This window comes from Bufo gargarizans, chromosome 3 (genome assembly GCF_014858855.1).
Source record: "Bufo gargarizans isolate SCDJY-AF-19 chromosome 3, ASM1485885v1, whole genome shotgun sequence".
NCBI lineage: Eukaryota > Metazoa > Chordata > Amphibia > Anura > Bufonidae > Bufo > Bufo gargarizans.
The window spans coordinates 169,911,564-169,926,365 of NC_058082.1; the positions used below are offsets into that span (position 1 = coordinate 169,911,564).

The 14,802-nt window shown below is 44.6% G+C and overlaps 1 protein-coding gene across 1 annotated transcript in view; it reads right to left on the bottom strand.

The window, feature by feature from the left end:
- Positions 1 to 14,158, bottom strand: part of GTF2F2 (general transcription factor IIF subunit 2) — a 247,215-nt gene extending 233,057 nt beyond the window's left edge. Inside the window, exon 1 of the mRNA XM_044286548.1 lies at positions 14,031 to 14,158. Coding sequence (XP_044142483.1) covers positions 14,031 to 14,099 — 69 coding nt within the window. The 5' untranslated portion in view covers positions 14,100 to 14,158. The remainder of the gene's footprint in view (positions 1 to 14,030) is intronic.
- Positions 14,159 to 14,802: the final 644 nt, after the last annotated feature.

The following is a 14,802-nucleotide window of genomic DNA, read 5'->3' on the forward strand; positions in this document are numbered from 1 at the left end:
TGCTGGCGAAATGGCTGTGGATTTCATATTCTACATTGCAAAGAGTGAAATCCACAGTGGAGATCCGTAGCAATTTTTTATTTATTTTTTTTTTACACACAAACAGGATGTGGATGAGTTTTCTTAAAATCTCTTGCACTTTGCTGATACAGTACAACACTGTGGATTTGCTGCACGAAAATTTCGAATGACAAATTTAAGTTGTACTCCCCACGTGTAAACCCAGCTTTCGGGTACATTCAAAAATCTATTTGTCAAGCGTATTTTGGAATGTAAAACACTGTATTCCACACCGAAATAAACAAATCGGCCTGTAAACTGCAACCTTTTGATTCAGTGGGAAATACACCTTGTTGTTCATAAGTGTATTTTTACCCAGCTGCTGTCATGTCTTAACCACTTCAACCCCGCTAGCTGAAACACCCTTAATGACCAGGCCACTTTTTACACTTCGGCACTACACTACTTTCACCGTTTATCGCTCGGTCATGCAACTTACCACCCAAATGAATTTTACCTCCTTTTCTTCTCACTAATAGAGCTTTCATTTGGTGGTATTTCATTGCTGCTGACATTTTTACTTTTTTGTTATTAATCAAAATTTAACGATTTGTTTGCAAAAAAATGACATTTTTCACTTTCAGTTGTAAAATTTTGCAAAAAAAAAAAAAGACATCCATATATACATTTTTCGCTAAATTTATTGTTCTACATGTCTTTGATTAAAAAAAAAAATGTTTGGGCAAAAAAAAATGGTTTGGGTAAAAGTTATAGCGTTTACAAACTATGGTACAAAAATGTGAATTTCCGCTTTTTGAAGCAGCTCCGACTTTCTGAGCACCTGCCATGTTTCCTGAGGTTCTACAATGCCCAGACAGTAGAAAAAAAACCACAAATGACCCCATTTGGGAAAGTAGACACCCTAAGGTATTCGCTGATGGGCATAGTGAGTTCATAGAACTTTTTTTTTTTTGTCACAAGTTAGCGGAAAATGATGATTTTTTTTTTTTTCTTACAAAGTCGCATATTCCACTAACTTGTGACAAAAAATAAAAACTTCCATGAACTCACTATGCCCATTACAAAATACCTTGGGGTGTCTTTCCAAAATGGGGTCACTTGTGGCGTAGTTATACTGCCCTGGCATTTTAGGGGCCCAGATGCGTGAGAAGAAGTTTGAAATCAAAATCTGTAAAAAATGACTGGTGAAATCCGAAAGGTGCTCTTTGGAATGTGTGCCCCTTTGCCCACCTAGGCTGCAAAAAAGTGTCACACATCTGGTATCGCCGTACTCAGGAGAAGTTGGGGAATGTGTTTTGGGGTGTCATTTTACATATACCCATGCTGGGTGAGAGAAATATCTTGGTCAAATGCCAACTTTGTATAAAAAAAAATATGTAAAATGACACCCCAAAACACATTCCCCAACTTCTCCTGAGTACGGCGATGCCAGGGCAGTATAACTACCCCACAAGTGACCCCATTTTGGAAAGAAGACACCCCAAAGTATTCCGTGAGAGGCATGGCGAGTTCCTAGAATTTTCTATTTTTTGTCACAAGTTAGTGGAATATGAGACTTTGTAAGAAAAAATAAATAAATTAAAAAAATTGTCATTTTCCGCTAACTTGTGACAAAAAATAAAAAAAATCTAGGAACTCGCCATGCCCCTCACGGAATACCTTGGGGTGTCTTGTTTCCAAAATGGGGTCACTTGTGGGGTAGTTATACTGCCCTGCATTCTAGGGGCCCTAATGTGTGGTAAGTAGTTTGAAATCAAAATGTGTAAAAAATGACCTGTGAAATCCTAAAGGTGCTCTTTGGAATGTGTGCCCCTTTGCCCACCTAGGCGGCAAAAAAGTGTCACACATGTGGTATCGCCGTACTCAGGAGAAGTTGAGGAATGTGTTTTGGGGTGTCATTTTACATATACCCATGCTGGGTGAGAGAAATATCTTGGCAAAAGACAACATTTCCCATTTTTTTATACAAATTTGGCACTTGACCAAGATATTTCTCTCACCCAGCATGGGTATATGTAAAATGACACCCCAAAACACATTCCCCAACTTCTTCTGAGTACGGCGATACCACATGTGCGCAACTTTTTTGCAGCCTAGATGCGCAAAGCGGCCCAAATTCCTTTTAGGAGGGCATTTTTAGACATTTGGATCCCAGACTTCTTCTCACGCTTTAGGGCCCCTAAAAAGCCAGGGCAGTATAAATACCCCACATGTGACCCTATTTTGGAAAGAAGACACCCCAAGGTATTCAATGAGGGGCATGGCGAGTTCATAGAAAAAAAATTTTGGGCACAAGTTAGCGGAAATTTATTTTATTTTATTTTTTTCCTCGCAAAGTCTCCCTTTCCGCTAACTTGGAACAAAAATGTAAATCTTTCATGGACTCAATATGCCCCTCACGGAATACCTTGGGGTGTCTTCTTTCCGAAATGGGGTCACATGTGGGGTATTTATACTGCTCTGGCATTTTAGGGGCCCTAAAGTGTGAGAAGAAGTCTGGAATATAAATGTCTAAAAAATTTTACGCATTTGGATTCCGTGAGGGGTATGGTGAGTTCATGTAAGATTTTATTTTTTGACACAAGTTAGTGGAATATGAGACTTTGTAAGAAAAAAATAAAATAAAAATTTCCGCTAACTTGGGCGAAAAAAATGTCTGAATGGAGCCTTACAGGGGGGTGATCAATGACAGAGGGGTGAGCAGGGAGTCTATATGGGTGATCACCCCCCTGAAATTGATCACCCCCCTGTAAGGCTCCATTCAGACGTCCGTATGTGTTTTGCGGATCCGATCCATGTATCCGTGGATGACAGGGGGGTGATCAGGGAGTCTATATAGACTAGTCTATATGGGGTGATCATGGGTGATCAGGGGTTCATAAGGGGTTAATAAGTGACAGGGGGGGTGTAGTGTGGTGTAGTGTAGTGTAGTGGTGTTTGGTGCTACTTTGCACAGCCACCTGTGTCCTCTGGTGGTCGATCCAAACAAAAGGGACCACCAGAGGACCAGGTAGCAGGTATATTAGGCGCAGTTATCAAAACAGCGTCTAATATACCTGTTAGGGGTTAAAAAAAATCGCATCTCCAGCCTGCCAGCGAACGATCGCCGCTGGCAGGCTGGAGATCCACTCGCTTACCTTCCGTTCCTGTGAACGCGCACGCCTGTGTGCGCTCGTTCACAGGAAGTCTCGTGTCTCGTGAGATGACGCACAGATGCGTCCAGGAGGAATAAATCAACCGCCTCCCGGACGCATCCGTACGTTAGGCGGTTAAAGGGGTTGTCTCATCCCGCCGTTACTAAGGCGAGATGAGACACAGTTCCGACCACCTCGCGGCCAGGTAACAGCAGACTGGTCCAGCACTCTGCTGTTTCAGTAGCTCACATTGCCGTGCACGAGAGCTATGGAAACAGTGTAGCACAGCAAGCTATGGTGTTTCTGTGTTAAGGAAACAGCATAGCTTGTTGTGCTCCGCTGTTTCAGTAGCTCTCATGCACGGTAATGAGAGCTACTGAAACAGCAGAGAGCCAGAGCACTCTGCTGTTTCCCAGCCAGGAGGTGGTCAGGGACTGTGTCTCATCTCGCCTTAGTAACAGCGAGATGAGACAACCCCTTTAAAGAGGACCGGTCATCAAAAAATGCAGTGTAAGCTGCACGCAGAAAGTTAAAGCGCAGGAGGCACCGAGCAGATTGATGTGTATTTTTGTAGGAAAAGAATTAGTAAAACTATTTGCATTTACATCTGCAGCCCTGTGAAGCGCTATGGGTACAGGAGAGGTGCTATCAGTGACAGCACACTTATACACAGGGCTGTCAATCAATGATCAAAAATAGGGGGCGCTCCCTTGTGAAATACCTTCAGGGTTCCCAGATAAGGACCCAAGGTGAGAATACCTTACTGAATAATGTTGTGCAAATCCAGGCACAACACTAGGAAATGGCGTGGTCTGTCCTGTAGAGAGGATAGGTCAGGCTACTTTCACACTAGCGTTTTTCTTTTCCGGCGCCGAGTTCCGTCCTAAGTGCTCAAATCCGGAAAAGAACTGATCAGTTTTATCCCCATGCATTCTGAATGGAGAGTACGTCCCTCAGGATGTCTTCTGTTCAGTCTTTTTGACTGATCAGGCTTTTCAGAAAAACGTAGCATGCAGTATTTTTACCTCCGGCCAAAAATCCTGAACACTTTGACTGAACGCCTGATCAGGCTTTTTTCCCATTGACTTGCATTAACGCCGGGTCCGGCGCCGTGTGTTCAGTCAAAACGGATCCGGCTTTTCCATGTTAAACCCGAAAAACAGGAAAAAAAAGTTAAAGTCCATAAATGGCGGATCCGTTTTTTCCAATGCATTTTTCCATTGTGATCGAAAGCCTGATCAGGATTCAAATGTAATCAGTTTTCACACGTTTTTCCGGATCCGGCGGGCAGTTCGGTGTCGGAATTGAACGCCGGATTCAAACAACGCTAGTGTGAAAGTAGCCTCAGGCGGCTGCGCTTGTTCGCCGGGATCCTCCAGATGGAGTTTGGAATACACATAGGAACTTGTTTGTTCAAGGAGCAGAAAAAGAAAAACAAAAGCACGCTGCTCCATCTATAAAAGTCATTTATTAAAAACACACATAAAAACACAATAAATAAAAAGCTAGCTACACGTTTCAGTGGCGGGCAGCCACCTGATGAAGCCTGATCAAGCTGGCGGCCCGCCACTGAAACACATAGCTAGCCTTCTCTTTATAGTGATTTATAGAGTTAAGTATGTTTCTAATAAATAACTTGTATAAATAGCAGAGCAGCGCGCTTTTATTTTTATGCTCCTTGTTGAGCAAACAAGTTCCTACAATATGTCAATGATAACACCTTCCTCCTGTACCGAGAGGTATTCACAGGAGGTGAAAAAAGTAGAAATATAAATAACAGGTTTTACTGAATCTTTTCCCACAAAACCATATACATGTCTGTTCAGCTCCTCCTGCTCTATAAAGCCTTGTTCAGATTTCCGTCTCAGTATTACGTACGACGAAAAAAGCATCCTTTTTTAATATGTGAAGATGTCCGTAAAGAATCAGTGTTTGGTCCGTGTATCAATTTTTACACCCTCCATGGGTCATCTGTAAACAACAGATGTTGCTCAGTTGAAAATGAATTTTAAGAGCATTTCCTATCAGTCTTTCGTCAAAACCAGATACACCATGTATGCCATTTGTGTTGTGTCCATGATTTTCACGGATCCATAGCCTTCAATGGACGTATTTGGTCCGGGCCATGGACCAAAGTAGTGTACGTTTCAGCGATTTTTTTTTACTGACCCACGGTCATTAAAAAAATACTAATGTGTAAACAGACATTTAAATCAAGGGCCGTGAAAAATTGAAGTGTGGACAAGGCCTAACATGGTGCTTTCAGATTGCATTGCAATTTTTCCTAAATACAGTCATGGCTTTGAGACTGACACATTTTGGTTTTCACAAAGTTTGCTGCTCCTGGGCCAGATCCTGACTAATGGCGGCCCAGTCTTGCCTAATAATTGCTTGGAATTGTCCACAATGTCTGTGTTTTTGTTTGTCCACCTGCTTTTTGAGCATTGACCAAATGTCCTGAAAAGGATTGAGATCTGGCGAGTTTCCTGGCCATGGACCTAACATTTCAAAGTTTTGTTCCCTGAGCAACTAACAATAGTTATCACTTTTCCCTTGTGATATGGTGCACCATCATGTTGGAAAAAGCATTGCTCATCACCAACTTGCTCCTGGATCATTGGGAGAAGTTGCGCTTACAGGATGTTTTGACACCATTCTTATTCATGGTAGTTTTCTTAAGGCAAAATTGTGATTGAGGCCACTCCCTTGGATATGAAGCAACACCACACATGAATGGTCCCAGGATGCTTTACTGTTGGCATGACACAGATCTTATGGTAGCACTCACCTTTTCTTCTCTAGACAACCATTTTTCTAAATGTCGCCAACAGTCTGAAGGGGGCTTCAAGCCCAGTCCACTACAGTCCAATCCCTGCAGAAAGTCAGGCTGTCCTTGATGTGTTTCTTGGAGAGAAGTGACTTCTTTGCTGCCCTTCCAAAAAGCCTTTATCTTGCTGTGTAATTTTGGGTCCATGGGCAGGAAACTCCTCAGATCTCAATCCCTTTGAGAACCTGTGGTCAATTCTCAAAAAGTACATGGACTAACAAAAACATAAAAATTGTGATAAACTCCAAGCACGGATTAGGCAAAAATGGTCGCGAGTCAGGATTTGGCCCAGAAGTTGATATCCAGCAAGCCAGGGCAAATTGCAGAAGTCTTGAAAAAGAAGGGTCAACACTGGAAATACTGGGGTAGAGTTATCAAAACTGGTGTGAAGTAGAACTGCCTTAGTTGCCCATAGCAACAAATCAGATTCCACCTTTTATTTTTCAGAGCTTCTTTGGAAAATAAAAGGTAAAATCTAATTGGTCGCTCCGGGCAACTAAGCCAGTTCTACTTTAAACCAGTTTTGATAAATCTCCCTCATTGAGTCTTTGCAGTGTTTGCCATTTGGTATGTATTTCGCGGGTGTTTACAGAGTTAAAAATGTTGCTACAGATGGGCCTGAGTTTCAGAGGAAGATTTCTCGTGAATTAAGCTCTGTATCAACGCCAGGTTTTTTGGCCTCAAAATTATGCAGTGTCAACAAACCCTTATAGTCTTTGAGCACCATGATCCATTCCTCAGTGACTCGCTTGGCGGTACACACTACATATACATCAGCAGACCCTGCATATAGCAAGACTGACAACCAGACATCTATGGAGGCAGCCCAACAGCGTCTCAATGTGCTGTTTGGAAAGAAGTGAGTCAGGCGCTGGATTAAGAGACCAGTCGAAAAGATAAAGTTCTAAGACCTGAATACACTAAGGCTACTTTCACACTTCCGGCACAGTGATCCGGCAAGCAGTTCAGTCGCCGGAACTGCCTGCCGGATACGGCCAAACGTATGCCAACTGATGGCATTTGTAAGACTGATCAGGATCCTGATCAGTCTGAAAAATGCATTGAAATGCCGGATCCGTCTTTCCAGTGTTATTTATTTTTTTCACGGATCCAGCTTTCCGGTATTTTGAATGCCGGATCCGGCATTCAGGCAAGTCTTCAGCTTTTTTGGCCGGAGATAAAACCGTAGCATACTGCGGCATTATCTCCGTCCTGATCAGTCAATAAGACTGAACTGAAGACACCCTGATGCATCCTGAACAGAATGTTCTCCATTCAGAATGTATGGGGATAAAACTGATCAGTTCTTTTCCGGCATAGAGCCACTAGGACGGAACTCTATGCCGGAAAAGAAAAACGCTAGTGTGAAAGTACATATTCACATGCAACAGATTTGCTGCAACAATTTATGCGTCTGTCCAATTCAGCTGAATGGGACTTGCAGAAAACATCCAAAGCATGACATAGGCTACTTTCACACTTGTGGCAGAGTGATCCGGCAAGCAGTTCCGTCGCCGGAACTGCCTGCCGGATCAGGAAATCTGCATGCAAACGGACAGCATTTGTAGACTGATCCGGATGCGGATCCGTCTCACAAATGCATTGCAAGAACGGATCCGTTTTTTTCTTTTCTCACATTTTTACCGGAAGGACGGATCCGGCATTTTTAATGACGGTTCCGACACCAATACATTTCAATATAAATTAATGCCGGATCTGGCATTCTGGCAACTGATCGGGAATTTTGGGTGGAGAGAATACCGCAGAATGCTGAGGTATTTCCTCCGTCCAAAACGCCGTTTAGTGACTGAACTGAAGACATCCTGAACAGATTACTCTCCATTCAAAAATGCATGGGGATGAAACTGATCAGTTCTTTTCCGGTATAGAGCCCATATGACGGAACTCAGTGCCGGAAAATAAAACCGCTAGTGTGAAAGTTCCCCATATACACCATAAACGTTCAATAAGCTGGTCATTCTTCAATCCTCAGTCCAGACACATACTGTCCTATCTGATCTACCGACTGTTAATTGGAAGTCAGACTCAAACTCCCCCTTCCCAAATTTAGCAGCATGGGAATAGGTGCTAGACAGGAATTTTCCTGGGATATGGCATTTCTCCTGACTTGTAAGCTCTCCATGCCCCATAAATTACCAGAGAATAGCTATAAAGTCCCCAACTACAGGTCTGGTTACATTGTCCTGTCCAACATGACAGCACATGAGAGGTTGTCCTTATAGGTCTCTGTAGGGACAGAAAGCAAGAGAGTTTAAAAGGCCCCACCCCACTGTCTTATAAAATCACTACAGCAGAATGTTTAATATATTTAAAGTCACAATGTTAACAGCACATTGTAATTTTATTAGTATATATAAATGTATATACATAAATTATTTAAAACATTTTTTTGGGGGGGGATAATATAGGTGCTGTCATGTTGGGACTCCTGAAAAAATAAAATTTATATTATATATATATATATATATATATATATATATATATATATATATATATATATATATATATATATATATATATATATATATCCAGTAAGACTAATTACCGATTTCCAGGACGTCCCCCATGACAGCACATGGGAGAAATACCCACTTTAAAGAGGACCTTTCACTACTGTACAAACGAAAAACTAACTAGATCAGTGGGCAGAGCGGCGCCCAGGCGTCCCCCTGCACTTACTAGTATGCCTGGGCGCCGCTCCGTTCGCCCGGTATAGGCTCCGGTGTCTGTGCTCCCTCTGACTGATTTCTTGTAGGAGGCGTGTCCCTTGCTGCACTGCTGGCCAATCGCAGCGCACAGCTCATAGCCAGGCTATTAGAAAGTCTTTCCCCCACAGGGATGGTGTCATTGTTTACTGGGATTATTTGTGTTATTGGAGTTGAGAAGGAACCCTCTCCCTCTCCCCTCTTTCGGGTAGCTCCATTTACCAGATTTTCCCTTCCCTCTACTCGTTGAGTATAGGGATTGTCTGTTTGTCTCTCCGAAAGGGCTGATTTTTCTTGGGCTTCTCATCAAGAAATCCCTTTATCTCGGCAGCAGCTCTTTCTAAAATGGTGTCCAGTACTGGTCCAAATACATAGCAAATGGAGAACGATATTGTACATAACTTGTTCTTAGAAACTATGTCGCCCATCCAGGTCTTGAGCCGAAAGGCCCTTCTAGCAGTATTTGTTAGTGTTCCACTTCTCACTGCAAAACGGACAGATTCCGCAGAGGCGTCCGCCATGAAAGCTGTAGCCATTTTTAGCAGAGGTAGAGATTCTAGAATTTCTTCTCTAGATGTTTTGACCTTTAAATGGTTCTCCAATTGATTGAGCCATAATCCCATTGCTCTGGCTACAGACGTGACGGCAATATCAGTATTAATTGTTGCTGATAAAGATTCCCAGACTCTTTAGGAGCCCATCAGATTTTCGATCCATGGTATCTTTTAATTGGGACGAGTCTTCAAATGGGATGGTCGTCGTCTTTTTTGGAATATTAGCTACCTGGACATCTATTTTTGGAACCTCTTCCCATAATTTAGTGTCATCGGGATTAAAAAGAAGACAACTTCTGAATTCCAGAGGAATATAAAGTTTATTTTTTCTTTGCCCTTAATCCGCCAAACATCTCATCCTGAGTTGTTTTAGGTTGCTGAACCTCCTCTACCTCCATGGTTTTCCTTACCGTCGATAGTAGACAGTCTAAATCTTCCAAAGAAAAAAAATTATATTTTTTCTGGTCTTAAGAAGAAACTGAAGGAAAGACTAACTCTTCTTCTAATTCCCCATCAGAATAGTAAGTATTCCTGCCTTGTTCATCTGAATCAGATTCCAGCTGAATTCTAGTTTTTTTTTATACTGGCGGTGAAACAGGTGGAGGAGGAATCAAACTTGAGACTGAAGCATGTACTTCTTCTCTTATCATAGACCTCAGATCAGAGGGGAAGGACGGCTGTTCCTCCTTCAGACGTTTGGCAATATAATCAGGGCATAATAGTTTTTTGTATGATTCCTGTAGCTTTTTAGTACAGGAAACATTTCCTTGCTTTACTTTTAGGCTCCGTCTGGGATCTATGTCCCAGATCCTTTTCTCCCTAGGAACAAACAAGAGGGAACTCTCCCTTAGTACTAGGCACACAAGTAAACCAAACAGACCAGGGTATGGGTAATTAACTTGAGCAGGGAGATCGCCAGCCACCTCAGGCTTGGTAGATAATTGGACCTCCATTTGACACAGCAGACAAGCTGCTTGCTGGTTCCTTTATATAGGTCTTACCTTAAGGGTCCGCCCCCCCCATCCTCAGAGGGACTCAATCCCCTAGGGGAGAGTCGACCCCCTCATGTGAGGCCCAACACCAGGCCTCCAGCATGGAAACGCTGGGTGACACCATGTTGGATCCTAGCAACACGATATCACTTCCTGTACACGGAGCCACCCTGGAAGTGACGTCACAACTCCCACCTGCGATGCCGAGGAGAAGTGTGCACAGCCGAGCCCAGAGTCCCCTGAGGGGAAGCGACATCGGCCACCAGATACCGTGGCCATGGAGGAAAGAGGTATACTGGGCAATGCTAGGGAACCTCGCATAAAAGGTACTAGCAGGGCCTTGAGGAACTGGGAGGAATGGCCGGACACCACCCGACCCAGCTCCAGCCCTAGTAACCATGTGGCTACTTCCAATCCTTTTCCTTTCTTCAACCCTAAAAACGGCCTCTCTTGCCAACTCCCTGTAGGGGCAGGAAGAACACTGGAGAGGGGCCTTTTAAACTCTCTTGCTTTCTGTCCCTACAAAGACCTATAAGGCCAATCTCCCATGTGCTGTCATAGGGGACATCCTGGAAAACATGTGTTGCCAAACATCTCAAATACTTATTTATTATCTGTAGGTTGTCAATGTCCAACTAAAGCCTGTATTACACTGCCCGATTTCTCAGCAGATAATTGCTAAGAAGCGTTCACATTAACACTCGTTAGCAATCATCTTGCAGTATAATACTGCCGCCGATTGGCCCACGAACATTGGCAATCCAAATGTTTTGACATGCTAAAAAAAATTATTGTTTGCAGGTGGCAGATCGCACCCTGTCTAATAAACGATCTGTTGCTGGCAAACCACTATACAGCATGGGGACGAGTGATGGCATAGCGATAGCTCCTCCCCATGCTGCGGATGAGATTGCTGCATGTAATAGCAGTGGTCTCCTCCGCTAGCGAACAGGCGATTGACGGGAGGAAAAAGGTTTTATTCCTCAGTGGGGGTCCCAGCCCCGACACCCCTGCAGATCAGCTGTTCCAGGGAGCTGCCACGCTCACTGGAGCTCTGGTGACCGTGGAAGGCTCCCGACAGCTCACTAATAAGCGTACAAGGTTCAGGTTATCTAAGAATCCCGTTATGGATTCCGCTACCACGGACCATAACTTATTGACATTGATGGCTTATCCTAAAGGATAGGCCATGAATACTGGAAAAACTCTTCAATACCCAGCGGTCATCAATATACAACCAGTGTCCATTAGACTGGAACTGAAACTTTTTTCTAGTAAAGGTTTCTCAGTTCAGCGCCCAGGACCAGTTGTTGGACCTACTGAACTAGACACCAATAAGGGTCAAAAACAATGGACCTCTCCAATCATTACTGGTATGAATCTGGTGGCATATACTAATGTTTATATTGCAACTTTAAAGGGGTATTCCGGTAACAAGAAGTTATCCTCTATCTACTAGATAGCGGGTAACTGTTAGACCACTTGGGGTCTGACTGCTGGGAATTCCACTGAACATGGAGGTTCTGTGTCTCCCATTCAAAAGGAAGTGCTGGTTGAGCATGTGTACCACCACTGTGCACAGGTGTCTCCGACAGTCCCATAGGGAATGTCTAGAGTGGTGTTGCACATATACTCAAATAAGGACCTGGTTCAAAATGTCAGACCCCCCCAAAGATGTGTCACTTCCCCAGTATCCAGGGGATGGGGAATAGCTTCTCATTACTGGAACACCCCTCTAATATTCCCAGGGCTGGACTGGCCATGGTCCTACAGGGATACTTCCTGGCAATTAATGCCCAGGGGGCCTCCTGAGCCCTCCGCAAAGCCAGGGTAAGTAACGATCTGAGAATCCACTCCTAACTCCAACTGTATTCACATCCTAAGGCTACTTGCAGCAGAGTGATCCGGCAAAATGTATGCCAACTGAAGGCATTTGTAAAACTGATCAGGATCCTGATCAGTCTCAATAATGCCCGATCAGTCAGAAAAATCCATTGAAATGCCAGATCTGTCTTGTGTCATCCGGCATTTATTTGTTTCACCTTTTTTTGGTCTGCGCATGTCCGGCATTTTGCACTAATACATTCCTATAGAAAATAAAAGCCGGATCCAGCATTCAGGCAAGTTTTTTTCGCCGGAGATAAAACTGTAGCATGCTGCGGTATTATCTCCAACCTGATCAGTCAAAATGACTGAACTGAAGACATCCTGATGCATCCTGAATTAAAAGCTCTCCATTCAGAATGCATGGGGATATGCCTGATCAGTTCTTTTCCAGCATTGAGCCCCTTTGACGGAACTCTACGCCGGAAAAGAAAACCGCTAGTGTGAAAGTACCCTAATGGCTCTTTCACACTTGCGTTCTTTTCTTCCGGCATAGAGTTCCGTTGTCGGGGCTCTATGCCGGAAGAATCCTGATCAGTTTTTTTCCTAATGCATTCTGAATGGAGAGAAATCCGTTCAGGATGCATCAGGATGTCTTCAGTTCAGGACCGGAACGTTTTTTGGCCGGAGAAAATACTGCAGCATGCTGCGCTTTTTGCTCCGGCCAAAAATCCTTGCCGCAAGGCCGGATCCGGAATTAATGCCCATTGAAAGGCATTGATCCGGCCTTAAGCTAAACGTCGTTTCGGCGCATTGCCGGATCCGATGTTTAGCTTTTTCTGAATGGTTACCATGGCTGCCGGGACGCTAAAGTCCTGGCAGCCATGGTAAAGTGTAGTGGGGAGCAGTATACTTACCGTCCGTGCGGCTCCCGGGGCGCTCCAGAGTGACGTCAGGGCGCCCCAAGCGCATGGATCACGTGATCGCATGGCACGTCATCCATGCGCATGGGGCGCTCAGACGTCATTCTGGAGCCGCACGGACTGTAAGTATACTGCTCCCCACTACTACTGGACTTTAATAGCGTCCTGGCTGCCATAGTAACACTGAACGCATTTTGAAGACGCTTTCAGTTCACTTGCGTTTTTCCGGATCCGGCGTGTAATTCCGGCAAGTGGAGTACCCGCCGGATCCGGACAACGCAAGTGTGAAAGAGGCCTAAGACAACTGGAGTCAGAGGACAGAATGTGGCAGCTGGCCCTGGCCACCACAGAGGGGCAGTTTTTGGCACTGATGGGGCAGGATTTTCTGATGCACTGTGGCATTTGGCTCTGTTGGGGGGTATAATGGGCCACAATACGGTACTGCTGGCCCTGCCTACTTGTGTTTTCACTGCCTTCTGTCAGTGTGGCCCTACTACAAAATAGGGCCACTTCAAGTTCCCAGTCCGTCCCAAATATTCCTTTAAAATATTACTGGCTGTCAGAGCCATAAGTGCGTCATCAGTGGTAACAGAACAATGATAATCAGTTCCAGTCTATTCAGATAACTGGAAAGTAAAGCTAATAACATAACCGGCCAGAGATTTCCTGCTGAAGACATTGAGGGATGAGCTGCTGAGTGGATTCCCGGACCGCTCACCTGTAGGCTGCACACACAGTGCAGGGAGACGGACACAGCCACCACACACAACCAATCAGGATGCTACTTTCATTCTCCAAAGTGACTCTGAACAATGAGAGATGAGCTCCGATTGGTTGCCATATGCAACTGCTCCACATTCTCCTCCACAATTCCCGGCATTGCACAGTGACCCGTCCTCACAGGCGATAGCCCCGCATGATGGCTACCTGGTGACCGAACAGGGACACAGCTAAATACGTATAATACCATAATACTGTGCCTCCAGCCTCGGCATTAGACTGGCATTGGCTCAGGCGCCAGTCTCTCACCTTAACCAGCCACATGCCGGTATTCTGCTTCGCTCCGCTAAGATCCACTTCTCCTTTATCTGCAGACATGTCGGGGACTCGTTCTCTTGCTAGCACTCTGCTTCTACCGGCACATGGGGGAAGACTAAAGACGGTGCACACAATATACGGAGCGTAGGAAGGGACAAACTTCCTGATGCGTTTATACTGGCCCTACTGCTTCTAGTGGAGAGCTGCCAGAGAGACAGCGCCTCTGTGAGGACAGACAGAAGCACAGTGCCTCCATACACAAAGCCAAGTACCACAGACCCTCTATAAACCGTAGCAGACCTCATCAAGACAGGGTTACCCCATATAAACCGTGTCAGACCTCATCAAGACAGAGATACCCCATATAAACCGTGTCAGACCTCATTAAGGCAGAGATACCCCCTGTAAACCGTGTCAGACTTCGTTAAGGCAGAGATACCCCCTATAAACCGTGTCAGACTTCGTTAAGGCAGAGATACCCCCTATAAACCGTGTCAGACCTCATTAAGACAGGGTTACCCCATATAAACCGTGTCAGACCTCACCAAGACAGAGATACCCCCTATAAACCGTGTCAGACCTCATCAAGACAGAGATACCCCATATAAACCGTGTCAGACCTCATCAAGACAGAGATACCCCCTATAAACCGTGTCAGACTTCATTAAGGCAGAGATACCCCCTATAAACCGTGTCAGACTTCATTAAGGCAGAGATACCCCCTATAAACCGTGTCAGACCTCATCAAAACAGGGTTACCCCA